We start from the raw sequence: 26,919 nt of genomic DNA on the forward strand, positions 1-26,919 counted from the left end.
TTACATATCATAAAACTGTACACACTCACACTTACTAAATAAACAGACATACAAGTTTGTACAATACAGATATAAACAAATAATAAATTACATTTATTCAAAACTACTTATAATTCATTGTCATGGCTTCTACATGAATCTCCACTACACAACACATCCTGCTGGTTGGTATCCCATAGTCTCATTATACCATCCCACTAACAACAACAAATAGTCACAGAGAAAGACAAGGTTCATACTAACTCACCGATACTGATACAAGCTCAGGACGATAAGGGTGCCATGAAGCGTCTCTAACCAGAACTTGCTGTGACACAAGTCAAGGAATACAACAAGACAACTTCAAAAGGTAACTACATAACATTCTACAGTGAACACTTAAGGATACTGATCCTGGTTCTTTGAGTCTCTTTACAATTTCTCCAGTTAAGATATCATACACTACGAGAAATCGTAACTGATAAATGTTACACAATACTTAACCACTGACATAAGAAACTAACTAGCCAATATAAAATGATTGATGTGAATGAAAAGTGTACCTATCTCAAAACATGACTTTTCTACAGAAACGCACCACATTTTTTTTGTGACAAATTACATGGATATATGGTGGCCTGGTATAGCCAGACCCTAAACTAGATATACGTATGGCATGGTTGATAAAATGAAAGTGGTCGAGGAAATGACCATTCTTCAATTAGCACTAGGAATACAGCCAGGACATACTCACCTGTTACACTGCCACCAGCTGAACCAGTGTAGATGTATCGCTAAGGAGAGAGTAATGGTTACGTACAACAGTTATAAGATAATCACTCACATTTCCAGTAGTCACTGTGGGAGAGAACCTACACCTGATGGCAGTCTGTAGTACACGATGTCCTTTATATGTCATCACTGATGCATCACCAGCTAGTTTATCACACTTCCTGACTGAACAGGGGAACAAATTGTTACGACATAGTGTATTTAGCAGTAGACCACAGTTATCTGAACCCCGTTGTTCCCAGGAAATGATAAAAATGTGAATTTTTGGATAGCTGAAGATCATTATAAGAGGGCATTATAAGAGGGATGAAATAGCCCTTTTCATTTTGCGTAGTATTCATTAAATATGGTTTCTTAATTGAATGCTGGAGTACATTATGTCAACCAAAATACCACAACCTCAATAGAGTCCAGGAGTTTGTAAAATACAGAATATGGAATAACGGAATTGCAGAATAACGGAATAAGATCTTTTGCAGATTGTACATAATAGTTATATGCTCTATAGTAATTATACTTTATTTACCTTGTAACAGCTCTGCATGGCACACTACAGCAATGGATAAACAGCAGCTGGGCGAGCATTAAATGGAATGAGCACACTACCAATCACCCTAGAACGATTTACCTTCACTAAACTTACATACCTACACTCTTGATTTAAACCTGAACAGTTTTGAAATCCATTTAAAGACAAACACAACCATTGGACTTCCCTACTGAACTCAAGACTGAACTCCGAGGTTGAACGGGTTCACGTGAGCTGTACATTTTCATTTGAAAATCTTCATTTCAAGACAATTTTATTAAAACTATAGTGCATTTGAAAGCTTATGTATTTCTAAATCTAACGGCGTGATAAATCCCAGTCAACCCCACCGATTAAGCTGGTAAAAAAGCCAGAGTTTAAAGCGCCAATAAAATAAATTACACAAAATCTGTTTTACTGAGGAGGGTAATACAGCGATCTCAGAGTAATGCTGTGAAGGCTTGTTGTTTCATCATAGAAAACGTACGTGACAAGTCTGGTGAAGTTGTATGCATCAAATCGCAATCTATTAATTCCACCCCAAATCTAGATTGCTTTTAGAAAACAAAGTACATTGACTTGAAGCTTACGTGAAGGACGATCTGAATATCTAACGAACCCCAGTGAACCCCATCGTTTTTCAGTTTAGTATTGTGACTATTGAGGGTCATGTGAAATACCAAACAAAGAATGCATTTAAGTAACGCTTAAAGCACGTCCAACCTCCTCTAGAACTCCACTAACTCGATGGTGTGACTCTAATAAATTCGGTTGTATGCACATGAAGGGCAGCTAGTTTGACCTAAGAGTAGAACTAGGTCTTAGCGATTTGTAGCTATATCAACTAAGGAGTATAGATAAGTAAGTTTAGCGAAGGTAGATCGTTCTAGGATGATTGGTTGTGTGCTCGTCCTATTTAATGCTCGCCCAGCTGCTGTTTATCCATCGCCATGGCGTGCTATGCAGAGCTGTTGCAAAGTGTAAATAAAGTATAATTACTATAGAGCATATAACTATTTGTACAATCTGCAAAAGATAAGGTTTGCCTATTATGCAATTCCGTTATCCGTATTCCATGTTTTACAAACTCCCATAGGCTCCTGTACATTTTAGCCCTTTTTAAAATTCTGTGGTTGTGTAACCATACCGTATATCCTAACAAACAATGTACTAGTAAATAGACCAAAGCCTGCCCTACATGCTAGTAGTGGTCAAGGCAATCCTGAGTAGTGAAGTGATAGTGCTGACTTGGTTTTTTGGTCAAAAAGTGCTATTGATATATGTGATTTGTGCAAAGAGATAAGTTTACCAAGTACAACCAAGTACAATAAACTGGTAAGGACTCTTCTTTGTAATGAAAATTAACATTTTAGGTAGAAGCGAACTTACTAATCACAATATTGCTAGCATTATTAGTTCAAAAAACCAATTAACTTTGTTGCTTCACTACACAAGATTGCCTTGACAGATTAATCCCAGACCATCACCAGTGTGTAGGGTAGGCTTTAATCTATTTAATAGTACACTGTTTATTTGAATATACACGCAACCACAGAGTTTTAAAAATGGTCAAAAATGTATTGAGCCTATATTGAGGCTTGGAGTATTTTCACAGAAGAATGTACTCCAGCACTTACATCATCAGTAATTAGTCTGATTGTATACCTTAGGCCCTATTAAAATGAAATGGCTTATTTCCCTGTAAATATGTAAAAAAAGGATGATTATATTCATAAAATTCATGGCAATCCTGTAATAGGACCTTGATTATCTGAACAGTATAAGTGACTGCTCTATTAGAGTATTTCGTCATTAGGTTAACGTTCTATCAGAGTAAGGGTATGTTCTATTAGAGTAGTTGAACAGAATTCTATATAAATGAATGGGCTTCATTTATCTGAACAAATTCATTTATCTGAACACTTTTATAATTGAACTGGTACACAGGTATTCAGATAATGTAGGTCCTACTGTATATGTAAACTAAAGTTATATTATACATTCAGAAATTTTGTCCCTTGCCTGAAGAGTATTATAGCACTTAAAGGCTCTTACAAACACAATAGTGTCAATGTACCCAAATAGAACACTATGCCATGGTCGCTACCCACTGAACTGAAAATGTCTATATCCACCCTCTCCCCCAATTACACAAACTCACTACAATTGATTTAATTATTGGGGCTTGAGACTCAATACAGTTCCAGCTCGAAATATGGTGCATGTTACATGCGTGTACCATGCAACCTCCATGTATGTTCACTGTAACATGAGTGTTCTGTGTATGTGAGGTGCATGTATCATGCAACATACATGCTACAGTGAGGGAGACATGCATGCATGCAATGCCCACCTTCCATTGTGGCCTACTTTATTCCGCGGACTGGACTCACGGACTGGACTGGACTCGACGTGCAGATTGAGCTGGAAACTGACTTTCTAGAAGTAAACTAGCTCTTGCAATGCTGGAGAGATGCCTATCTTTCAGCTATGCATACGACTGCTGATAATCTCAGTTCTCTTGTTGATGAAACACGGCAAAAATAACTCATGTACTATGAATTAATTAGAAGACTATAGCCCAACTGCTGAACTGTATAGGTATACACTCACTGTAACTATAGCACAACAGGGAAATCATGGGCCAAATCAAGTAGCTCGTTAAGTTCAACGAACATTGTACCAATATGTTTGAATACAGCAGACGAGAATCACATCAACAAGTGTGGGTCATTCTCTCTTGGATTCGTCCCTATAGTCCCAGTAGTCCTTCCATATTATGGTATAGTAGCTAAGGCATTCACTGCATGCCTAGATCTGTGACGGCGTTCAAACTCTATGTTACAGACCACCCATGCTTGAGTGGTCTGCTTTTCCTAAAGCCCTGTAGGCCACCTCGATTAAAGCGTGACTGTTCACATGATTCTCGTCTGCTGTATTCGAACATATTGGTACAATGTCCGCGCCTAACTCATGTAACTTAAACTTAATGAGCTACTTGATATGGCCCGCACTTGCCCTCCATGATAGATAGCCTGTTGTGCTAGTATACCTGTACAGTTTTAATTAATTAGTGCACGAGTTATTTTCGCCGTGTTTCATCAACAAGAGAACTGATATCATCAGCAATCGTAAGCGTAGCTCAAAAATAGGCGTCTCTCCAGCATTGCAAGAGATTGACCGTTTACTTCTAGAAAGTCAGTTTTCAGCTCAATCTGCAAGTCAAGTCCAGTCCAGTCCATGACTCCAGTCCGCAGAATAAAGTAGGCCTTCTATTGCCATGCATGTACCATGCATGTTGGTGTGGTGCATGTAGAATCCCACAATGAAAACTGACACTTGGTCATTAGATTATAAGTACAAATTGAAACTTGGCAACTACATATACCATGCGTGTTACATGTATGCCAGTTGACACAAACATGTAACATGTAGGAAAAGTGTCCGAAATCCATGTATGTTATGCATGTATTTAATACTGAGAACATGTATGTTTAGGAGATCCTCATGTAACATGCATGGTATATGTGCAATATTTCGAGCTGGGCATGCGTGTGATTTGTTTGTTCACAATAAGCATCCTAAAATACACTTGCCCTTCTATCCTAACAAGAACACAACTTGAATAAGACATACATTTTTGTGGAGCATCCTGCCACCGATAGTCCCAGTACTGACGTGATACTGATTTTCTGGTGCGTTCAATTCCAGAACAACCACTGAACATCCTCAGGTCCCACAACTTGATGGTCTGGTCCTTTGAGTTGGTGATCAAATATCGGTCATCTCCCTGGAACAGAAACAACGAAAGCTTTAATTGCAAGTGCATTCACGTTTGAAGAACAGCAGGTCTTGGTAATTCATTCTTAAAGAAAAGAGCCTCTCTAAAAATAAATCCTTTAAAAAATTACCTGCTATATGGTATTCACTTTGCAACTCTATGGACAATGCGTGAACTATTTTTTTACTTTGTACTATACATGCTACCCCACCCCACCCCACTCCCCAGATAGTAGTTTTGATACCAGGGAAGGATAACATTGTGCATGTAATGGTGCATTTCTAAATTGATTGCTGATGATACAATTAAAGTCTTAGGGCCAATATTTCGTAAACTGGTGGCTACACACATTAGGTGGGCAGATTTTTACAATGCCCAGTTTAGAAAGGTGACCGTTGCTCTGTACTGTTCAATATCTAGAGACACCTAAGGACTCTGTGGGAAGTACAGTAGGGCAAGGACATATTAAACGGGAATTTTGAACAGAGCAAAGTCATTCCAATTGCCCATTATCCAGTTTATATACCTTAGACTCCACATGACTAATACCATCTTTATGACCAGCAAAGATGCCAACTGGAGTGGCACGACAATTCCTCACAGTTCGAGGATCCCACACCTTCATGATAACAATGACAACTACATGGCTAAAGATGGAATGAGGGGTGACCTCTCACCTTGCATTGTCCATCATCACCAGCAGAGTATATGAGTTGTGAGGCTTCTCCACTGTAACATGTTGAGTTGATGTCATCTTCATGTGCCATAATCTGTCCAATGAAAATAGTCAATAGTTACAGTACATACTTGTCCAAGCAACCACATTGACTACAGTGGCTTGTTTACATGACTGACATTTAAAACTGAGGACACCACTACAATCTACCCAATATACAGTACACAACATGTATACATACCCTCAGTCCTAGTTCATTCCGTTCTCTGTTGTAGATATACAAACATCCATCGTTGGAACTAAATGAACAGATTGAAGCTTATATCACTTTAAATTTCGGGTGTATCACTTACGCTGCTAGTACATCTCGACCATCGCAAGAAAATTTCACAGCAAACACTCCAAAATTACCCTCACAATCAGGCCTACAGAATGGAACATTATGCCAGCTACAGAGACTAGGCCAGGATGGGTTGAGTTATTACCTAAGGTCCAATGGAACAAAGTGGCCATCTTCTTGACTGTTATCATGGAGATTACATATCAACACTGAAGGATAGAAAAGTTAATACAATAATGATAGTTGTGTGGAAATTGGTACATATGTACATACCTTCTGTAGACCAAGTGGAATAGATCAAATAGCACTGATCTGGGCTATAGAATAAAACAGCACGGTAACTTATACATAGTTCTGAATAGAAGTAGGACCATTTCCATGTGAAGAAACATTTCCATGTGAAGAACACTGTTTTTTGTTTGTTAGTTTATATACTCCAACAATAAACTGGTACACGTGTCATTATAAAGAAAATAGCCCCCTATAGGATACAGTGTAGGATTCAATCCTCACCTAAAACACAAATCTAATACACTCCACCCAACTTCTGGTGCTAAAAGAGTTTTCACCAGTCGATATTTTTCACTGGCAGTATCAAATAGGTGAATATTCTGATCTTGTGAAGCACAAGCAAATAGTGAGCCATCCAGTGAGTGGATGCCACAAAACAGCCGGTAACCATAGTGATCAACATGGTGACAATATTGGGGTAATGAACTGAAGGAGAAAATGTGTACATGAGAGTAACAAAGTGTAGTATATCAACCCACTAGTAGGAGTATTTGGCACACTCTGCCTCTTTGCTGTAACTACCATACTGTCGCTATTGTGGGAGAAAAACAGAACAGATAATAGATGCTTTGAAAACTTTCCTGTATTAAAAGTGCCCCTTAAGTAACATGCAGCATGTGCAACTCAGCTTGTGTAACTATACTCCAATGTATTTATATACTAGCTTTCGTGTCCACTATCTAACAAACTTATATTCTGTCTGTGTCATCTGTAACATCATTCAAAGATTCCATATAGAGGATATGTACATTAGAGTTGCAACGATACAGTGTGTAGACATATCGATATATTGCCTCTGGTGTATCACGATACAGTGATATATTGCACGATACAAAGTGGAGTCTAAACAATGGTCTATGTCATTTTTTTGATGAAAATATTGAGCTTTTTTTGTGAGAAGCATTACGTACTATTCAGCTTAACCAAAATGTACAATAATTTGATGGTCAGCCATGTTAACAGCCACAATATGTCGATATATCACAATACGCGATATATTGATATGGTTTGACTTTGTATCGATGCAGCGATATTGTCTTAAAATGATACGATATGCGATATATCGTTGCATCTCTAATGTACATCCATGGCACATTAAATATTTACGTACAGCACCTGTTGTAATTGCTGCATTATGTTGTTAGGGGCATGATTTGATGACAACGACCTCTGTCCAGTGTCCAGCTGCACCTGTCTGTAAAGGTCACAGCCCGTCTGTAAGAGAAAAAATCCTGTAAGACAGTTGATCAACTGTTTCAGACTACTATGTAGGTTGTATTTGCAAAAAAGTGTCGTTTCATTGTGGGATTTGAAATGCACGATTTAAACATTTTCACCCCACACCAGTTTTCAATACAGGCCTGTCTAAAATGTAATACAGGCCAGTTGCACATATAAAAGCAGATTACAGGCCTGCTATGTAACAGGACTGAGCTTGTAACCTATTTTATAGTGTTAATAACAGGCTTGTGGCATATTCAGGTGATTGTAGCCACAACAGGCCTGTAATCATGTTGCTGTAGTGGGAAGTTCACAGGCAATACGTCATGGCGTAACAAAAAAAAAACTTTTGTAAGGGTAGGACCTAAAATTTGCTATAGGAAAAGAGTTTGATACTTCACAGTACAAGCAGATGCATAAAAGTGATTTTCTTAAACTTATATAACTGTGTGAACTCTAACATGAGTATAAACACACAGCTAAATGTCAACACCATGCAAGATTCTTTGACTAACAACCCATTTTCCAGCTACAACATTTTACAATATACTATATACCGCTACTTACATCCATCTTGCTAATAGATTGTATTTGACCAGTTTTATCCTCTTCAGAGCAATCCCACTGTTCACCTGCACCACTAGATCAACACATCAAATGAGTGACACATGGTTATACTCAGATGAGGTTGTGCATATTTCATAGTAGGAGTAGTATACTACAATGTAGAGACTATATGTGCTACTTATTATGTGACATAGTATGGCAGGTGCTGACTGATACGGATATCAGCCAACCAGATCACATTTGTCCAGGTCAAGGTCCAGACAAACACATACCCGTCATAACGTAAGTCACACTGCCTCTATTTCCCTGGAATACTGTCCCTATTTCCGCAAACACACATGATCTGCGAAGCTATATAAACATTAAAACAAGTGACATCATTCATGACTGCCATATAAGTACTGGCACATGTTAACACCAATCAGTTTTTTTGTCTTGCTTCAGCTAGCAAGTAGCAAGTGATAATGCCTTCAAATCGAAGCAAACACCGAAGCAGTTGTCAGTAGCACTCACACCATCAATGGAATCATTCCCAAGACTCATCCATAACTTCTCTCTGCTGCTCTCACTCCGCCAAAGCTTGCATTGCAGCACAAGTGCTGAAGTTCTGCAGGACCTCCTACACTCTGCTTAAAGATGTTAAGTACTTATATTTGAAAAGTTGCAGGTAGGAGAGAAAGAATCGCTAGTCATTGTGAAGGAATGACAAGGACGGAGAATTTTTTTGCGCAAAACACAAGCCTTGCATGTTATACAAGACTATATGATATTTAATTATGTGTACATGTGTTGCTCTAGGTGCTATTCCAGATGCTTCTGTTGATAATCTGTTAAACTGGCTCGATGAGGTGGCAACTGGAATATATTCAACAGTTGAGTTTGATGGCCTAAATCAGAGAGTAAAGGAAACATTTTACCATATAAGCGTACAAGAAACATCTTTCCGAACTACACTTCATCACAAACTCCAAGCGTGGGAAATATAAGCCCTCAATAATAATCTACCTGCATCTTGCAGCCGTATGATAGAGGTAGCAGGGGGAAGGGGGGCTGGAGCAGTATTCAATTAGGGTTTAGAATATTAATTTACTGTTGTTTTACTAAGTTTGTATTATTAGCATCAGGTTGTTTGCTAGGTTCCCAAGTTGGACCTCTCTATTCAGTCAAGAATATCATCTGACACAAAGGCAGTGGACAGAAACTTAGCTGGCCTTCAAGGATTTGCAGCCATACCCTCTGTTGAATATGATGGAGTCTGCTAGGTCAGGATCTGTAAACTTCAGGGATACAGCAGAGCCTGCACAACAAGACCTGAAACTCCTGGGAAATGCTTCGACTCACATCTCAGTCGAACATCGCCTCAAGGCCTCCTCCTGTCTGAACAAGGAGCCAGTTCCACTGGTAGCAGATTAAACAACTTTACACTCCTCTTGCTTGGGGACTTATTCCAACAAAAGATCATATGGAGGCCATCAGAAACCTGAGGAAGCCACAGTTTTCAAGCTACCAGCAGCCTTCTCTACAGTCACAGGGGCTAAGGAAATAAGAAATATAAGATCCCTCAGACAGGAAAACCTCACTGTAACTTTACTAACAGACTCCACAACATTACCTTCATGCTTTGGAAATTAAAGCATCAATGTGTATAGAGGATGCGGAATGTTTGCAATTCTTACAATGGATACCGTATATACACCATATTGACCTATTTACTTGTAGGCATGTCCTAGGAGCTATGGTTACAAGTGAAATGGCGGGAACCCCTACCAGTGTTTCAACAGGAAATCTACAAATGGGTTTATCTAACTTATTGCTATCAATGGGAACTCTACCACAATCAAGTGCCATTGTTCCACGCGTGAGTTCATCTTTAAGCCCATCTAAATACACCTACTTGGTTTGCTTTGTCAACCCAAGGAAGAAGAGCGATTTCACTTTGAGAGAAACTGGCATGATATGGATGAAAAGTTTTCATCAATAGAAAGCAAAGGAGCTTTATGAAGACAGTGTGTTGTCAAAGGAAGAGTTTGAAGAGGAAAAGTACTGTACTACATAATATTATGCTGAGAGGATTGGGTAAATAAACCTTATAAACGCTATATATAAACCAAGTTGTTAATTTGTTGATTTTTTGTTTGTGGAGTAGCTACGATGGCATGTATGTTCATATGCGTGTGCATGTGTAGTCATATATTCAAAACCACAACGTAACACCCAAGTTTTACAGTCTTCATTAATTATACAATTAAATGCTGCTGAAACTGCGGTTTCAACGTCAAAGTTATCCCAATTCTCTTCATTTGCTTTAAGCACAGACTTCACTTCACTAAAGGCTTCCTCTATTGGGTTATGATCTGGACTATATGGTGGCAGATAGTACACCGATAACCCTGCCTGCTCCAAGTCTTGTATGGTGTCTCCTGCATGGTGTATCATGGCACTGTCTAAAACTACAATGCTACATGGATTGATATGGGATTGACTCCATTGAAAGGCTGTAAGTGGGGCAACAAAACATCAGATAAAAATCTGTCAAATACATCTGCTGTAACTCCCCTTGCACAAGTTGTAAAATCCACAATTCTATCACATGTCATAGCTGCTATAGCAGAAACATGCTAACCTCTAAACAAAAACCACAAACACAAAAACCTATGTATAGTAGGAGTGTATAGTAGGAGTGCTACCTTTCATGCTAAAGGAAAGTTTACGCCTTTGGTCTCATTTATCTGATCTCATTAATGAAGACAAAAAATTCTGGGTGACTGCTGAAAATAGATATATCTATCAAATACTGGGCTCTCAGTAGATCATTCTGTTGAGTTGCAGTCACTGCCATCTTCTGTCTTATAAGCCCCCATTCTTCCAAGTGACGAAAAATTCTACCTTCACTGATGTCTATGCCTGTAGCTGGAAATAATTCTTCCTTGATCTCTCTGAGGTAGATTCCAGGCCTCTCAATTACTAGGTCTAGGATGTAGTACTTCCCAATGTCTAACAGCTTTATTACACCTATATGTTTGGAGAATATTTGCTCTTACTTACATCTCCTGTTTGTTAATTCTATGAACAGTGGAAGAATTCACGTTTTAGTGTTCAGCTACATCTTTGTGTGCTTCTCTTAGTCCTATCACTTGATATACAATCCTCCAGTGAATATCTAAGGAGTAGGCAGCAGTTCTGTTCCTCTCACAACTCATGTCATTTACCTAGCTATTTACAGTGAATATTGGGAGTGCTGAATAACTAAATATACAGTGACTCACTATACAGTGACTCACTATACAGTGACTCACTATACAGTGACTCACTATACAGAATATTTCTTTCGACTAATTGGGGTCGGAGTGAATGAATTGCGCGAGACGAAGGCTTGCAAAATGACTGTTGTACCGTGGTCAAAACCTTCGTCTAACGGTACCTCCTAAGGTTATTTGTGTCTCTGTATTGCTATTCCAACGTAGGCAAGGAACAAAGTCACGTACCAGTACTCTTTCCCGTGTGCAATGCTGCCGAAACATGACAGACCTACTGGTGGCACTCCTCCAACAAAGAAAACCAAAGACAAGACAGTACAGCAAGTGAGTCAAATACCATATGTATCTCGTGTGATGAAACAATTGAAGACAATGGCCGGCCAGCTATGTGAATTCTGTTACCAGTGGGAGCACAACCAATGTGCTGGTATATCCGACGAGGCGTATAGTATACTCAGTGACTCGTCACCTAATATTATGTTTTTTTTGCACTACTTGTCGTCCAAAAGTCACCGGGGCTCTAAAGTTTTTCAACAAAGTGCAAGATAAGCAAAACGCCCTTGAAGACAAAATTACCAAGCTGGAAGATGAAATCCATCAACAAAATTCATTATCAAAAAGAGTAAAAGATCTTGAAGTCAAGCTTACCACCAACACTGATCAGATTCCTCAATCTAAGCAAAATACTTATGCCAGTAAAGTTTCTGAGTCCAACGCACCCCCTTTATTGCCAACTGAAGCACCTAAACAAATTCCAGTAACATCAGACAGAAAATTCAACATTGTTGTTTTTGGTGTAGAAGAACCCCCATCAGAAATGTCTAGAATTAATCGCCAAAAACATGACCTGGGTAAAATCTTAAAAACAATATCAAGCATAGACTCATCATTTACAGCTGCCTCATTCAAAGATTTCCACCGGGTTGGGAAGTTCAGACAGAATGCTTCAAAACCTTGACCAATACTAGTTAAATTCCTCAGAATGTTTGATGCCACCCTAGTACTCTCAAATAGAGCCTCCATCAAGAGTTCTCAAATATCAATCAAACCAGACCTCACCAAAGATGAGCGTGAAATCAATAATATTCTCCTAAAAGAAAGACGAGCCCTAATAAATGATGGAATTGAGCGGAAAAATATTATGATGCGTGGCAATACCTTATATCTTAACAAGAAACCCTATGGCTTTGTCCAGAACTCCAACTTCTGTAAGTCCTCTTACACTGCTGGTGACTCTACTGTCCAGATGGATGCAGCTTCAAATTGACTATCCAATAGCACAAACTCTACATACATACAACAAATTCAAAATTTATCACTCCTGAATATAAACCCTAGTTCCAATTTTGCTACACCAAATTCAGGCAATTATTTGGTATCTGATAGTTGCAGTACTAAAACTGAATTGAAGGCATGTCTTTTTAATGCTAGAAGTATAGTGAATAAACTCAACAATTTTCAAAGCTATGTGTACTCCGTGGATTTTCAAATTGTTGCCCTCACAGAAACCTGGCTTACTGAGTCTATTTTCAACAATGAGATCCTACCTACAGGTTATAATATTTATCGTCAGGACCGTGGATCTAGAGGAGGTGGGGTCATGCTTGCTGTTAAAGACTCTCTACCAAGTAAACTTTTACCGTCTCCTGGTAATTTAGAAATTGTAACAGTCTTGTCAACACGGCTCATCAAACTGTTCTCTGTGTCATTTACCTACCCCCAAATTTAATGCAAGAACATACGCAACCTATTTTTGATTATATTAAAGGGTTATTCCTAATTACATCTTCTATATATTATTCTGGGTGATCTTAATTTTCCTGACATAAACTGGGAAACTCTATCGGGAGGATCTCAGGCCTCGAATTATTTTTGCGACCTTGTATTTGATTACAACCTTAGTCAATTAATCGAAGAACCTACCCATATTGGAGGCAACATACTTGACCTTATTATTACAAACAGCGATGAATTAGTGTATGATGTAGTCGTTAATCCTCACAATACTATCATCTTCTCTGACCACTTCATAATTACTTTTCATATATGCCTGTCTACTTTACCGGCACCACCAAAGGCTACTTATTATTCCTATGACTACTCTAAAGCTGATTTTAGCAGAATGGAACAGTATATAATTAATTCATGTCATTTACAGTATTTTGAGGAAACAGATGTTGAATCTGCGTGGAGCATTATCAGTTCAGTCATAACCGATGCCATATCCCTGGTTGTTCCTGTGTATCAGTCACATCACTCACAGTACCCTGTGTGGTTCAATAGTAATCTTCGACACCAAATGAAGTGCTTGCGTACCCGCAGAAGAACATATAGACGCTCACCCACCGCCCACAACTTATCCCGTCTTAAACAATTGGAAGAAGTTTTTCAACAGAGCATTATGCAGGCCAAAGCATAGTATGAAACTTCCCTTATCAACAATTTCGCCTTTGGTCCTACTCCAGTGATTTATCGTCACATACGAAACTTATCTAAAACCAAATCAATTCCACCTATAGTGTATTTGGATACCTCAACAGCTAGTTGTGATGAATCAAAATCTCAATTATTTAATCGTTACTTTCATTCAGTATTTAACAAACCATCTCATCCAATTCCCAACTATGATGATACCCAACAGCAGCTCAATTCTTTGTGCTCACTTACTGTTACTGAAGCTGAAGTTTTTGAGGCTCTCTCTCAGTTAGATACCTCTAAAGCAGTTGGCATTGATGGCATCGGACCCAGAGTACTTAAACACTGTGCAATGTCATTGTCTCGTCCTTTATGTTATTTGTTCAACCTAAGTTTATCTACAGGATATATACCACAAGAGTGGAAAACTCATATAATTATTCCTATTCACAAATCAAATGATTGTTCATTAGTTAATAACTACCGTCCCATATCCCTGTTATCTAACATCTCTAAAGTATTGGAAAGACTGATTTATAATAATGTTAGTGAATATGTGCTCAGGACAATTTCCTCTGTTCAATTTGGCTTTATTCAGGGTAGATCCACAACTCAACAGCTCCTATTATTCCTCAACTACATCTACGAAGCAATTTCACTTGGTCACCAGTCGACGTTATATACCTTGACTTTCGAAAGGCTTTTGACATGGTTCAACATAGCCAACTACTTTCTAAATTGTGGAAAATAGGTATCAGTGGAATTTTATGGCAATGGTTCAAAAATTACTTGACCAATCGTAGACACTGTGTACGTATCACCAACACGTTATCTGACACTTTACCAGTGTTGTCCGGGGTTCCACAAGGAAGTATCCTTGGCCCTCTATTATTTTTAATCTATGTGAACGATTTGCCATCAGAGGTTACTTCCTCAAAACCTTTTTTGTTTGCAGATGACACAAAGCTATTGAAAATCATATCTCAACTTTCAGATAGTGTGCTTTTACAGAAGGATTTGGATTCCTTCTTCAACTGGAGTATTACTAATGAACTCTATTTTGGAATTTCAAAATGTGTGTTTCTTAGCTTTAACTACAGGTCATCAACATCATACCACATTGAGTCGAATATATTGCAACATCTAAGTGAACATCGAGATCTTGGAATACAAATGTCAAGTGATCTATCCTGGAATAACCACTACAACATGATCTGCTCCAAGGCATATAGATCACTGGCACTCTTGAGACGAACATTTGGTGGATCTGAGCCAGTGGAAGCTAAAAGATCTCTATATTTAGCACTTGTCCGCTCACAACTTACTTATTGTTCACAATTATGGAATCCACATCTAATAAAAGACACTACTATACTTGAGAGAGTACAAAGGCGAGCCACTAAATATATTCTAAATGATTACACTTCAGATTACAAAGTTCGTTTACTTAAATTGAAACTCCTTCCTTTGATGTATATGCTTGATTTTTATGCTATTCTCTTCTTTGTGAAATCTTTGAAGCAGCCAAATCTCCACTTTAATATCTTCAATTATGTATCTTTTAGTACCAGCAGGACTAGATCAGCTACAACCCACATATTGTTACACAATTACTCACGCAACAATAAAACTCGTAATTTCTATTTTAATCGACTCCCTAGACTTTGGAATACTCTCCCCCCAATCAACATTGATCTACACCTCAACACAATCAAGTCACTGATTTACGATCACCTCTGGAACCATTTTGCTGAACACTTTAACCCTAACAAGTCATGTACATATCACTTCCGCTGCCCTTGCTATAATTGTTGTAATATTGCTACTACCCCTAATTTTAATATAAATAGTTAACTAATGTACACTTTGTTTTGTACTTGGCTGCTAGCACAGGTTGCTAGCAGACCATCAGTGTAACTTAAGTAACTAATAATTAATACTGTAATTGTACCCTATTGTGTTGCACTGTAAAGCCTTTACTATTACTATTACAGTGATTCAGAATTGAAACTGAAAATGTCTGGTAACACATGATAGGCTTTCTGCACATTCTGCAATCCTCTGCACCACTCTTCAAAGGACAGGTGTATAGGGTCTAAAACAAGGAAAGCCATGGTGTTGAAACACCAACCTAAGCCCATAAGTGTCAGAGCTTAGTACACACCACAGTGTTAACAATATTCTATCAACAAGTGTCATAGGTCACACTTCATAAGAGGGCATCAGACACTATTGAACACATCACTAACACATGCCTCAACTAGTACTACTACAACTCCCAGTTCACAATTCTGGGCTAGGCCTGCCCATACCACATCTCTCTCCCTACACTTGGAAGATCCACCATGGATCCAGGTAACTCAGAGAAGCATATTCCTCACAGCACCTTCACCACAATCAGACCTTTATAAGTTAAACCACCCCATACTAGCAGATATGGAAACCTCTTGACTCATGAGTTATGGTCATTCAGTCTCTCCTACAGAAGCAGATTGTCCCTCAAATAGGGATCCTACTTCACAGTATACCACGATATTGTGAACTCTTGATAGTACCCAAGAGAGATGGCAATCAGAGACCAGTTATGAAACCCTAAAATATACATCAACAGATATGTGAAATCAGTAGTACTTCAAAAGGGAGGGTCTACACTCTGTCAAAGCTCTCCTTTGGAAGAATAACTAGGGAACCTCATGGATGCTTTCCTTTAGGGCTGCAACGAATGTATCCAGGTATTTGGATGTCTTAACAAACGAATACCGAACTATTTGGCAACATTTTGATTATAATAACATTGTGCACTCAATAAATATATCACAAAATACCACAGTATTTTGCCCAAACTAGCATAGATAACAATTTGGCATCAATGAATACATTGAACAGGGGCATATTTAGGGGGTTTCTTACTTTTTGCAAAGGGGCAGGCAGTGCCAGACCACAAAATTGCTCTGTTTTTGTGTGTCTGCCAATAATCCTTGCTATTTATCACTACTGCAAGACAGACATATTTCAAACTACATGTTCCACTTATGAGGTTTTAGTAAACATATGTCATGTTAGCTAAGTCACTTAGCCATCCTGACGTACGCACTTGATAAATGCTTTGCTCACTGTAAAGTGCACTTTAATTCTTAGTCATTACTTATCACCCATTAGCAATATCATCAGCCACAATTAGTATCAAGTCTCCTGTATATTACCATATTGTCTCGAATTACGGCCCGGGCGTTTATTTCTTTCAAGCAACTTTTTACCCTGACTACTGAACGAGACCGGCGACCGACGTTTATATGCCTGATCAGCATTCACGAGTCAACTACATACCTTGGTGTTGTACTTTCCTGGACTCTCCTTGATGTTTCCCTCAGCATACTTCACAGATTCAAGCTTAAAAGGAACTCTATAAAACATTCTACATTTCATTGTTTATAACACCACCTGGAATTCTTTAAAAATAATGACTGCACTAGACGTTTATTTGAGACCCGGCATTTATTTTTGGAAAGATGCTGTATACTCGCGGCAACTAAACGAGACCAGGCGTTTATACGAGACAGGGTGTAATTTGAGGCATACGGTATATGTATTTATCTAAATACATATCTAGCCATTGCCAGTAACAATATGCTAGATCTTTACACAAGTGTATGGTGTTGTGTGGATACATATTGTGCTACTGATGCAAAAGTGCTAGAATCCATCTACATATTGTCAAATACATGGCCACGTTCTAAAATATATGCAAAATTAATGGTGGTTGTCTATATAATCAACTTTACAAGGTTTTGGCTTACATAAGCATGATTGCAGACTAGGAGTCCAGAATAGGTTAGACACACAAAACTTGTTCCAGAAAATAAACCATCTGTCTCTACACACTTGTTGTAAGCGCAGTCTATCATTTCCCAGTATTTTGCAACTTGGAAACCAGACCATCAAGCAGTAACTACTGACACGCTTGGAACACACCTCCAAGGAATATTGCATGCCAATCCACCTTGACACAATACAGCCAAAATGTCAGCGAACCACCAAAACCACAGTGATTATATACACCAACAACCACCTTTTGAGAGAGCTACAGTTCCTGACCTCTCATCATGGAGAGACAGATCCACAGCTCTTCTGGTTAATGGACTCGCAGGTGTGGTGAATGGAATAGAATTCCCCTTTCAGGTTCTATAAGTAATGTACTTAATTTTTTAGCAGATCAAGGCTACAATATAGCTCTTTAAATGTTTACCACTCATCCATATCCTCAACTCATGAAGTCAGCCTGTAGGCAAGCATACTCTACAATTGTGAGAGTATCCTAGGGAGCCTACAACAAGAAACCACTATACTACATGGGAATTGACAAAAAGTCACTTCTAGCATCAACTACTGTGGGTGTTAACAGTCCCTGTCATAAAAATGTTGGTTCTTTACAGTTGTTGTTAGATGATTGTTTCCATGCTAAATTAATTGGCATAGATACTGACACATTCAGCTTCTGCGGTGGCTTCAGTTGGAATTACAATAAATCAAATAATAGATGCTGCTGATTGGAGGTCGAAATCTGTTTTCTAAAGCTAACAACAACTCACACAGTTTTGTGAAAGATTTCTCTGCGTGCATTCTGAAATGGAATTACCTGATTGGCTCAGATCACCTATCAGGAGCAGACCCTTTCCTATTGCTATCATTGCTCTATTCAGCATTTCTGCAGTATTAGCTATTAAAAAAGGCCAATTGGTGTGAAGTCTTTATATGGCAGTCGTGATGATGTCACTTCCGTTCATTGCTTTCTATTCATAAAAACTTGCAGGAAAATAGAAAACTAGGCCCACCACAATATGTTTCACCTCACACAATGAATGCACAAATCAACACTGATAGAGCATTAGGATATTTAAAACACACAATTGCAATTTCAGACACATGTTACCATACATCCAAAACGCACAATGAGCCTTATCCGCAATTACGTCACAACGCAAAAATGGCAAAAAGTGTGGGGGCCTTTTGTACAGAGAGCCATTGGGAAGAAACCAAAAACAGACCGTAGGACTACTCGAGAAGTACGAAAATGCGTGCCCCTACATAGAAAGATAGTTAATAAGCCTCACCAGAGTTTTCTCATGCTTTCTTCACGTGGAACATCTCGAAACGTTATCCCTTCCATACAAAGTATCCCACTTAGCCCCCACACTTTTCGCCATTTTTGCGTTATTTTCGCGTTGTGACGTAATTGCGGATAAGGCTCATACAAACATGACCATGGCAAGGAAAGGTATAAACCAAAATGAACAAAAATGCTGTGTGAATAATTGTGTTTAAATACAATGCACAAATCAACACTGATAGAGCATTAGGATATTTAAAACACACAATTGCAATTTCAAACACATGTTACCATACATGCAAAACGCACAATACAAACATGACCATGGCAAGGAAAGGTATAAACCAAAATGAACAAAAATGCTGTGTGAATAATTGTGTACTGTGTTTAAATACAATGCACAAATCAACAGTGATACTACTACTGCAACCATATATAATCTATGTTGCAACAACATTTATACAATACACAAAACTAGCTAGTGTAGTACACACAAACTACCTGGACATTAATCGGTAGCGCAGTAGATATCGCAACATATTCTGAACACTCCCGGTAACATAATGCTCGTTATCATCGTCTCCATTATTGTTTTCTTCCTCTTCTTCAATAGTTGAGTAAAACCACGAGCTCTCGTCGTCCTCCTCCGTGTCGCTCCGAGTATTAACCTCCGTACGTGACATCCGTGATCTGAATATCCTGCCACCCATTAACTTCCTATCAAGTCACTGGGTAGCCTTTAGTAAAAATAGGAAAACAATATGATTTTCTGAATGTAACATACTCGCACTGTACCAGTAATCTAGTCTGGAGTACTACCTGACACGTGAGATGTCGCGGCAGAAGCTTTCCCGGCTTCCTTGCGTCCTTCAAAATTATTATGGTGCGCTTTAATTAGACAATTGGGTAAATCCCCTTAATGATCCTGAAAAGAAGTACATTATAACCCGGTTAGTGCAACGACGATCAAGAAATGTGAGACATTTTTTTGTATAAAAAGGTAAATAAAGCACACACGAGCACACATAATTTTCCAAGTGACAAATGTATACAATTCCACAATTCCCGCGCTTCGGTATTCAAACATGATGGATGTTTTGCTGCAGGTAAATGCTGTCACTCAGTTGTTTAGACCATCGTTGGCTAGTTGTGGTCTTTTTCGTGTGTTTTTGTAACGCACAATATGATCAAAATGGTATGGAAGAAGACGATGTAGAAGAAGGACATGGTGACGGTGAAGGAGAAGATTACTGGAGTACATTTAGATCAGTGGCTGGCCGGGTAGCCAGCAGTGCTGGGGACAGTGTGATGTCAGCAGCCTCCTCCGGAGCCAATACAATCAGTAATATGTTTACTAGTGAGGACAATGATGATAAAGATAATAAAGTTTGTGATGACGATGGATGTGTTGAAGAAGATACAACAAGTTTAGAAATGACAGGTGGTTTATTTAACACAGTTACAACTACCATGGGTAATGCATGGTCTACTACAGCTGGGGCAGCAATAGATGGTGTTAAAAGTACACTTTCTGGCCAAGTTGATGCTGTTTTAGGTGCTCTTGGTACTAGACTAGCCACAGCATTAACACCACGTGAGTAAAATGATCTATAGTGTTTTAAGTTTATGTGTAATCATTAACAGAATATTTGATTACTAAAGGACTTAGTTTTTTACCTTCACAATTGGTTTCAACAATTGTCTTCATCACAAGTTTGATACTGGCTTATATTATTGCTAGTTTTATATCCATCTTTACCGCTATATCTTTTTTAATGGCTGTTTATTTGCTTCATGCTGTGTTTGGACCCCTCTGGATTGTATCAATGATGTTAATGGGACTGGATTACACCTTTTGGGTGATGAAATGTCTTCTGTTTTATCCTAAGTTATCAGCTTTTGTCATTTTTGTGATTTTTGCTACAAGCATTTATTGGTTTTACATAAGTCCATTTGTGGAGAAAAAACGCAGGCAGAGAAAAATGGATGATCTTGATGACAACATGACAAAGCTGATGGACACCGTTGATCGCATACAACGAAGACAAGCTCAAATGGAAGAGAAACAGTTACTCATATATAACATGGTAAAGGAATTACATGACAGAGATATAGATTAAATTGTTTATTTTTGGGTAAATTGGTTTTGATTGGGTATATACGTACGTATGTGATTAATTTATTTACATAAGAGCCAACACAAGGAGAGCCAAAATCAGTAGAATTGAAGATCCAATTTTGTTTCCTGAGCCTGGACGTTCTACAGCAACAACTTTAGCAGCTGGTGGAGTAGTCTCCGAGCCTTGTATCCCGTATGCTATAATGTAGTATCTCTTCCCTGGCTCAACGTGAAGGTAGTCAATCGTAACTACTCCTGTCTCTAGTTTAAACCTATCCACACTGTTGACTGTATGGTAGAAACCCTATGGTAAGACACGGTACTTAGTGTCATGTTTCATTGTTTTGGGTACCTTGATTTGTGTATCAAGATTTGGTTGCACACTAACATCTCGGCCAAAATTAACCTCGACATCATTTGCCAGCTGAGCAATACTCTCACTCTGTGATCCATCAGCATTTGTTCTTAAATAGAGTGAGTAAAAGTTGAGACCTAATCAAGCAGGTAACACAATTACAGCAATGAACCTTAGGCCAATGAAACTTGATTAGCAGTTTCGCGTCATCGCCCGCATGCTTTTGATCTTTTGATCCACCCGCATGGAATTTCATTATTAGTATTTCAGATCGAAATACTCTAATAGAGCAATTATTTTTACTCTAAAGTCTAATAGAGCAATCAGCTATGCTCTAATGGAAAAATCACTTGTTTAGGAGTTACATGAAATAGCTGAATATTCTTTTATGGATTAGTAATGTACTTTAGCTACTTAATGCAAGAGTAAATCAATGTAGATCTCACTGTTTTTGGCAGAAATCTTCATGTTTGGGATGTGTGTTGTGCTTTTGGAAAATAATGAAATATGAATAATAACCGCCCGCCCGCATCAAATTTTCAAAAATTTGAGCGAGAAACTGGTAATCAAGTTTCATTGGCCTTATCACATACCCCTTGTTGTACTGCTTGACACAGCATTGTAGAGGTACAATTTACTGAACCCATCTTCAATGTTTGTGTTAAAAGTGATTGTGTCTGCAAATGGTGACAGCACCGTATTATTGAGGTTACCCATCACCAATAACACTTCTCTATCCCTCTGCACATCACTGCCTACAAACCCATAGGTGGTGTAGTCCAGTACCACCTCTGTAAGAAACAATGAAAATGATGTCTTGTTTCTTGGCTATACCTTCACTTAGCCTTTGCCTGAACTCTAATAAATAGTCGTCATTTGCTTCTAAAGTTATGTCCTCTTGTAGGTATTCTCCGTATGGTATCCTATTCAGGCGGCCTTCTTCGAATAAGACGAATGCAGCTACGTCGTCATTTGGAAATGCGTTGAAAGCAATGACTGGTAATTTAATTAAAGTCTCGATACGGCCAATATCGCCGTAGTCTTGGCAATTAGCACGAAGAACGAAACTAACGCTCAGCAGTAAGCACCAATAATACATCATTGGCTATATACACGTTCTTGTTGAGTAAATCCCTGACGATTAATTTTCTTGTTGCTATGGAAAAAGCACAATCGCGTGATTATCACAAGCATCACATGACCGTGATCTTGTAGGAGAGGATGTTGATACGAAGTGAGTATCTTGTTTGTGTGTTTAGTAGTTACCACAGTCTTTTATCCGTAATAAACATCACTTGTTTACATAACAGGTTTGTTGTTGAGTGTTCTCCTATGGAAAGGTACGAGTGTTGACTTTGTCTTTTACTTTCGTCAGTAAATTCCTTTCTTTTGACAGTCTGTAGTTGTGGGTTCGTCATTGTAATCCACACAGTTGACAAAGTTGAAGAAACAGAAAGTGATACAATCAGAGTTTATTCTAAGGGTACTGATTTAGTCTTGGACTGTTTCTCAACCGGTAGTAGTACTGGTCCTTACTGGTACGAAGATGGAAGTGCATTACAAAGAACTGAAAGTACCTCTAATGGCCAATATGGCGAAGGTAGACGGCTCCAGTATACTGTAACTAAGGACACTGAGTTGTCATGTGGGAACCCTCAAACAGGCTTCACAACTGTCCTAACCATACAAAGTTAGTATCAATCATTGTGAGTGTGTGTTGTTTGATGAAGTCATGTAGCATAAGTAAGATTAGTCAATACAGTCATTTTAATCTCCTAAAATGCATCAATTGCTAAAATACATTAGTCCGAGCTGCAAGTGTACTTGTTGTATAAATTACTACACCAAAACCTGTACAACTTTGTGCTTCGATATCCAAGATAGCAGATTCCATACGTAATTGGTACACACAATGTTATATTAATAGCAGGCAATGTTTCAAGGGGTGTAGCGAAGACCCTGGAAAAATTGCAATGCGTTAATGATAATACCTTGAATTAATACAGTACAAGAAAGTAAGTTCAGGGCAAAAAAATGTTACACTCTGCTGTGAACACACAATTTACAATGTCCTGATTCCTTGTATTTTACTTGTATATTCAGTAGTTTCAATATTCCAGTATAGCATGCAAGGATATGGTATGACTAATAATAGATCCTAGGTGTAAATTTGGTGGGTTAAATTTTCATATCAAGGATTGCTCTTTTTCCTCACAAGTTGTGTATTAAAATTAAACAAAATTTTGTAGACAGTGCGAAAAAAATTTTTTTTCTGTGGTAAGATCGTAATTGCTGATTTCAAAAACCTATCATTTTGGCGCATGCAAATAATGCCACCAGCACAAGGTAGCTACGTAATGTGACTAACTATTTTTTACACTAACTTTGTCCCAGGTTGGGCCAATTTTCTCTAGGCATGACAGTAATAGTGGCCTTGGGGTGTAATGGAGTGTCTGGATTCACTGCAGCTGGTATTGGCTGGCATTCTATGCATTTGTGCCATTGCACTACTCCTAGGGCAATGTAATTTGCATTATGACTCTCGTCTATTAGCGGGTGCCTACCCCTATGTCAGCCCATGGTACAAATAGTGATGCCACGATATATAGAATTGTTATATCACAATATAATGGCCACTATAATCTACACTCCACATCACTTTGTTAATGCATATAGGCCACAACTACCATTTTTTTCAATGAGAAGTCACTGATGTTTAAGTGAAAGAGGAATTCCAGATCCCAGCATATGGTGTAAAGCACCAGGGATTTTGCATCCACTAATACACAGGTCCCTAGAGCGATGGTGTCATCAATGTATGGTATACAATCTATGTGGTAAAAATTTTATAGTTGTATAGCGCAAATCATGGCCTTAAGGTTAATGAGTCCTTTTTTTGCTAGGTTCATCTTCAACTACACACCGTCCAACGTCCTCCTCACCTACCCCATCCACTTCATCCAGTAAGCTATATTTATTGTGTGTGTGTCCATATAGTGAGTTGATATTTATTAGGTAGTAGCAAACCTACTATTAGTCCCCATAGCAGTGATAGTTCGACCAGTAAAAATAATTTCAAAGGTAAGTTGTGCTAAAGACTGAAGTTTTGTTTGTTGTGTGCTACTGTAATTCAACAATTTCTGTTAGATTATCTAGATATGTATATCCTGAGATACCATAAGACTTTTCCAAAATACGGATGAGAGGTTTATTTATCTAGATAATAGTAAACCTCAGTAAATTGCTTGTATGCCAAAGAATATCTGATGGTGTAGACCTCCGACTCTTCCACCACTTGGGCACGGTGTTTTTTTTATACTCTTCAAATTGAAATTTGCTCACTTTACTGGTCACATTGTTAGCAGTTTGCTATAACAATTATGATATAATTGAGATAAGCTTGTTATCGCACATCTCTAATTTCTGTACTGAGACTAGGGCTGATATAACAAATACTACAAATATTCGGGGTACTCGTTAGGACTTTGCTATAGAGTTGGTATGGACTTTATCCACAATGATGTCACGAGCAAAGATGGCCGCGTTATTTGGGGCACCAATGTACAGGCGCCCATGGAGAAATTGTTTTGATCGATCATATTTCACTCGTAAAGAAATATACTGACCAGTAGCCAACAGGTATGGGTATAACATAACAAAAACCATTGCAAACAAGCGTTATCTCGAAAAATTACCACCATGCATTACAAATCGTTTATTGTGTTGTCTTGTACCCATATCTGTTACTTAGAGCTCGATATCTCCTTCCCTGGCTGAAATATGATCAATCAAAACAATTTCTCCATAGGCGTCTGTACATTAGTACCCCAAATAATGCGGCCATCTTGTGCTCGTAACGTCATTGTGGATAAAGTCCATTCAAGCACTCATTAACCCAGCTCACATGACATATTAGTCTTCATGAAATAAGTCTTTTCCATAATGACGTCACATCGGTTTTCTATTTGGGGTACTCTTATATTTTTGAGTATTGTGTCCTACGACGACAAGTTTTTCATGAACCATGTAGTTGTTAATAAAGGATGATATTGAAGCCAAGTTACCAGGTAATGGTTACAACATATATAAAGGAATGTTATTTCTACTCAACCTTCAAAACCCACGTAAACGATTTTATTCCGCTGCATTATACCCATACCTGTTAGTTTTAGCTCGATATCTTCTTCCTGAATCACACAAATGATCGATCTTTATTTGTCGCCCAATATCACCTATACCTGAAAACATTAGACCCAAATAGGTCGCCATTTTTTCCTCTGACGTCATTATGGAAAAGGCTTATGACACCATGAAGACTGTAGAGATTGATTGGTATAATTAATGTGCATTACTTGTCAGGAACACTAACACATCAGTTAACACAGTATGTGTATCATTGCTGAAAATTGAGTGTTAATGTAACATTATAAACTGCTTAAGGGCTGGTAAAACCATTAACAATTCAGTTTTTTTCCTGTTTCTGTAGGGGTTAACCCACTTATTTACACGGTGATAGCAGTCTTCCTACTGGGAACACTGGCTGTTGTGGCCATTGTCACTTGTTGGATACGAGCCCGCAGGTCATTTTACCGGCGAAACCAGTTTCCCCAGTATACCACCCCACGTGACTATTTTGATGGGATAAGTGACAGTGACTTCACGCCAATCACAGCTAGCCAATTCTATGCATCACTAAGAGATGCTCCTCCAACTTACCATGAAAGCGAAGTAATTCAAGCAAGTATCCGGGAAGAAAGAGACACCAACAATAGTTCACCAAGTGAACAACCTCCACCACTTCCACCAAGAAATATACCTCGTCAGCAAACTCCAAATGGCAGTGGTCAAGAAACATCTACAAGATTATCCCCTGCACGACGACAAGATGACGAAGATGATGAAGACTTACTGTTGCTTCCCACTTCATCTTTGCTAGACAGTGCCATCCCACCAATGGACGCACAGATGTAACAAGTATATGTGTATAATCTTATCTATTTATTATTCTTAATTATTGAGTGTTGTTAAATTTTTTGTATCTTTTCTTCACATTGTATGTATTAAGTGTATTTGGTGCCATTAAAATTTATAAAAATTATTTTATTTTACACTTGTGAAAAGTGGTAGGCAACAGATTGACTTTTTCTTTATATGTAGTACCATTTTTACATTCAATGAATGTGGAAAATGTCACATTGAAATTCCAGTAGATGAATTCATTAGTCCAGGTGTGTTTTCAGCCAGTGAAGATGTGCGTATTATTCACCAGAAAGTAGAAGATCAGGGCTCCAATGAGTGAGCCAATTTGAATGCTAACTCCACAAATTACAAGTGCCGCTTTGCCATAATCCTTTAATGTACGAGCAATGCTCACTTTGGTATATGTCAAAGTTGCCACAGCAAGAATGTTGATGAGTATCTGTGAAGACAACACACATTAAATATGATACAACACAAGCTAACCACATTTATGAATTCATATAGTACACA

At 38.3% G+C, this 26,919-nt stretch overlaps 5 protein-coding genes across 10 annotated transcripts in view; 2 read left to right on the top strand and 3 right to left on the bottom strand.

Moving 5' to 3' along the window:
- On the bottom strand, positions 1–19,880 carry LOC136265107 (DDB1- and CUL4-associated factor 11-like). 3 transcript variants are annotated; one of them, XM_066059895.1, is made up of 18 exons: positions 19,775–19,880; positions 19,457–19,692; positions 8,177–8,249; positions 7,505–7,603; positions 6,868–6,920; positions 6,611–6,814; positions 6,371–6,414; positions 6,243–6,306; positions 6,111–6,182; positions 5,999–6,056; positions 5,759–5,851; positions 5,608–5,700; positions 4,937–5,090; positions 824–936; positions 734–773; positions 389–441; positions 248–307; positions 1–197 (listed from the first exon to the last, which is right to left on the bottom strand). In XM_066059895.1, exons 2-18 carry the CDS (start codon positions 19,663–19,665, stop codon positions 108–110), a joined length of 1,572 nt encoding a protein of 523 aa, XP_065915967.1. In that variant the 5' UTR covers positions 19,666–19,692; positions 19,775–19,880; the 3' UTR covers positions 1–107. The 3 variants fall into 3 exon arrangements, with proteins under 3 accessions (XP_065915967.1, XP_065915968.1, XP_065915969.1); XM_066059896.1 differs by having other exon boundaries at positions 19,751–19,878; XM_066059897.1 differs by having other exon boundaries at positions 19,740–19,851.
- On the top strand, positions 19,844–21,095 carry LOC136265108 (uncharacterized). 2 transcript variants are annotated; one of them, XM_066059899.1, is made up of 4 exons: positions 19,844–19,955; positions 20,062–20,396; positions 20,451–20,549; positions 20,600–21,095. In XM_066059899.1, the coding sequence occupies exons 2-4, from the start codon at positions 20,066–20,068 to the stop codon at positions 21,073–21,075; spliced, it is 906 nt and encodes a 301-aa protein (XP_065915971.1). In that variant the 5' UTR covers positions 19,844–19,955; positions 20,062–20,065; the 3' UTR covers positions 21,076–21,095. The 2 variants fall into 2 exon arrangements, with proteins under 2 accessions (XP_065915971.1, XP_065915970.1); XM_066059898.1 differs by having other exon boundaries at positions 20,062–20,549.
- Positions 21,038–22,601, bottom strand: LOC136265111 (uncharacterized). The gene is made up of 4 exons (XM_066059901.1): positions 22,264–22,601; positions 22,023–22,220; positions 21,427–21,566; positions 21,038–21,378 (listed from the first exon to the last, which is right to left on the bottom strand). The coding sequence occupies exons 1-4, from the start codon at positions 22,529–22,531 to the stop codon at positions 21,139–21,141; spliced, it is 846 nt and encodes a 281-aa protein (XP_065915973.1). The 5' UTR covers positions 22,532–22,601; the 3' UTR covers positions 21,038–21,138.
- On the top strand, positions 22,582–26,537 carry LOC136265110 (uncharacterized). Its single transcript, XM_066059900.1, has 6 exons — positions 22,582–22,663; positions 22,740–22,769; positions 22,826–23,119; positions 24,333–24,392; positions 24,445–24,510; positions 25,916–26,537. The coding sequence occupies exons 1-6, from the start codon at positions 22,651–22,653 to the stop codon at positions 26,398–26,400; spliced, it is 948 nt and encodes a 315-aa protein (XP_065915972.1). The 5' UTR covers positions 22,582–22,650; the 3' UTR covers positions 26,401–26,537.
- The window catches only part of LOC136265106 (riboflavin transporter 2-like), a 2,065-nt gene continuing 1,582 nt past the window's right edge, over positions 26,437–26,919 (bottom strand). For all 3 annotated transcript variants that reach the window (XM_066059892.1, XM_066059893.1, XM_066059894.1), the window contains exon 3: positions 26,437–26,848. In XM_066059892.1, the coding sequence (XP_065915964.1) occupies positions 26,666–26,848 (183 nt within the window). In that variant the 3' untranslated portion in view covers positions 26,437–26,665. The remainder of the gene's footprint in view (positions 26,849–26,919) is intronic.

Source organism: Dysidea avara, chromosome 8 (assembly GCF_963678975.1).
Source record: "Dysidea avara chromosome 8, odDysAvar1.4, whole genome shotgun sequence".
NCBI classification, from domain to species: Eukaryota; Metazoa; Porifera; class Demospongiae; order Dictyoceratida; family Dysideidae; genus Dysidea; species Dysidea avara.

Coding starts and splice junctions, on each gene's coding strand:
- LOC136265107 (XM_066059895.1), bottom strand. CDS start 19,665: ATGGGTGGCAGGATATTCAGATCACGGATGTCACGTACGGAGGTTAAT. Junction 6,183..6,242: donor TTTGTTCCATTGGACCTTAG/GTAATAACTCAA, acceptor TCCATTCTGTAG/GCCTGATTGTGAGGGTAATT. Junction 774..823: donor CCACAGTGACTACTGGAAAT/GTGAGTGATTAT, acceptor CTCTCTCCTTAG/CGATACATCTACACTGGTTC.
- LOC136265108 (XM_066059898.1), top strand. CDS start 20,066: ATGCTGTCACTCAGTTGTTTAGACCATCGTTGGCTAGTTGTGGTCTTT. Junction 20,550..20,599: donor AGCCACAGCATTAACACCAC/GTGAGTAAAATG, acceptor AATCATTAACAG/AATATTTGATTACTAAAGGA.
- LOC136265111 (XM_066059901.1), bottom strand. CDS start 22,531: ATGATGTATTATTGGTGCTTACTGCTGAGCGTTAGTTTCGTTCTTCGT. Junction 22,221..22,263: donor CAGGCAAAGGCTAAGTGAAG/GTATAGCCAAGA, acceptor TGTTTCTTACAG/AGGTGGTACTGGACTACACC. Junction 21,567..22,022: donor GTCAAGCAGTACAACAAGGG/GTATGTGATAAG, acceptor CTGCTTGATTAG/GTCTCAACTTTTACTCACTC.
- LOC136265110 (XM_066059900.1), top strand. Junction 22,770..22,825: donor GAGTGTTCTCCTATGGAAAG/GTACGAGTGTTG, acceptor TTCTTTTGACAG/TCTGTAGTTGTGGGTTCGTC. Junction 24,393..24,444: donor TACCCCATCCACTTCATCCA/GTAAGCTATATT, acceptor GATATTTATTAG/GTAGTAGCAAACCTACTATT.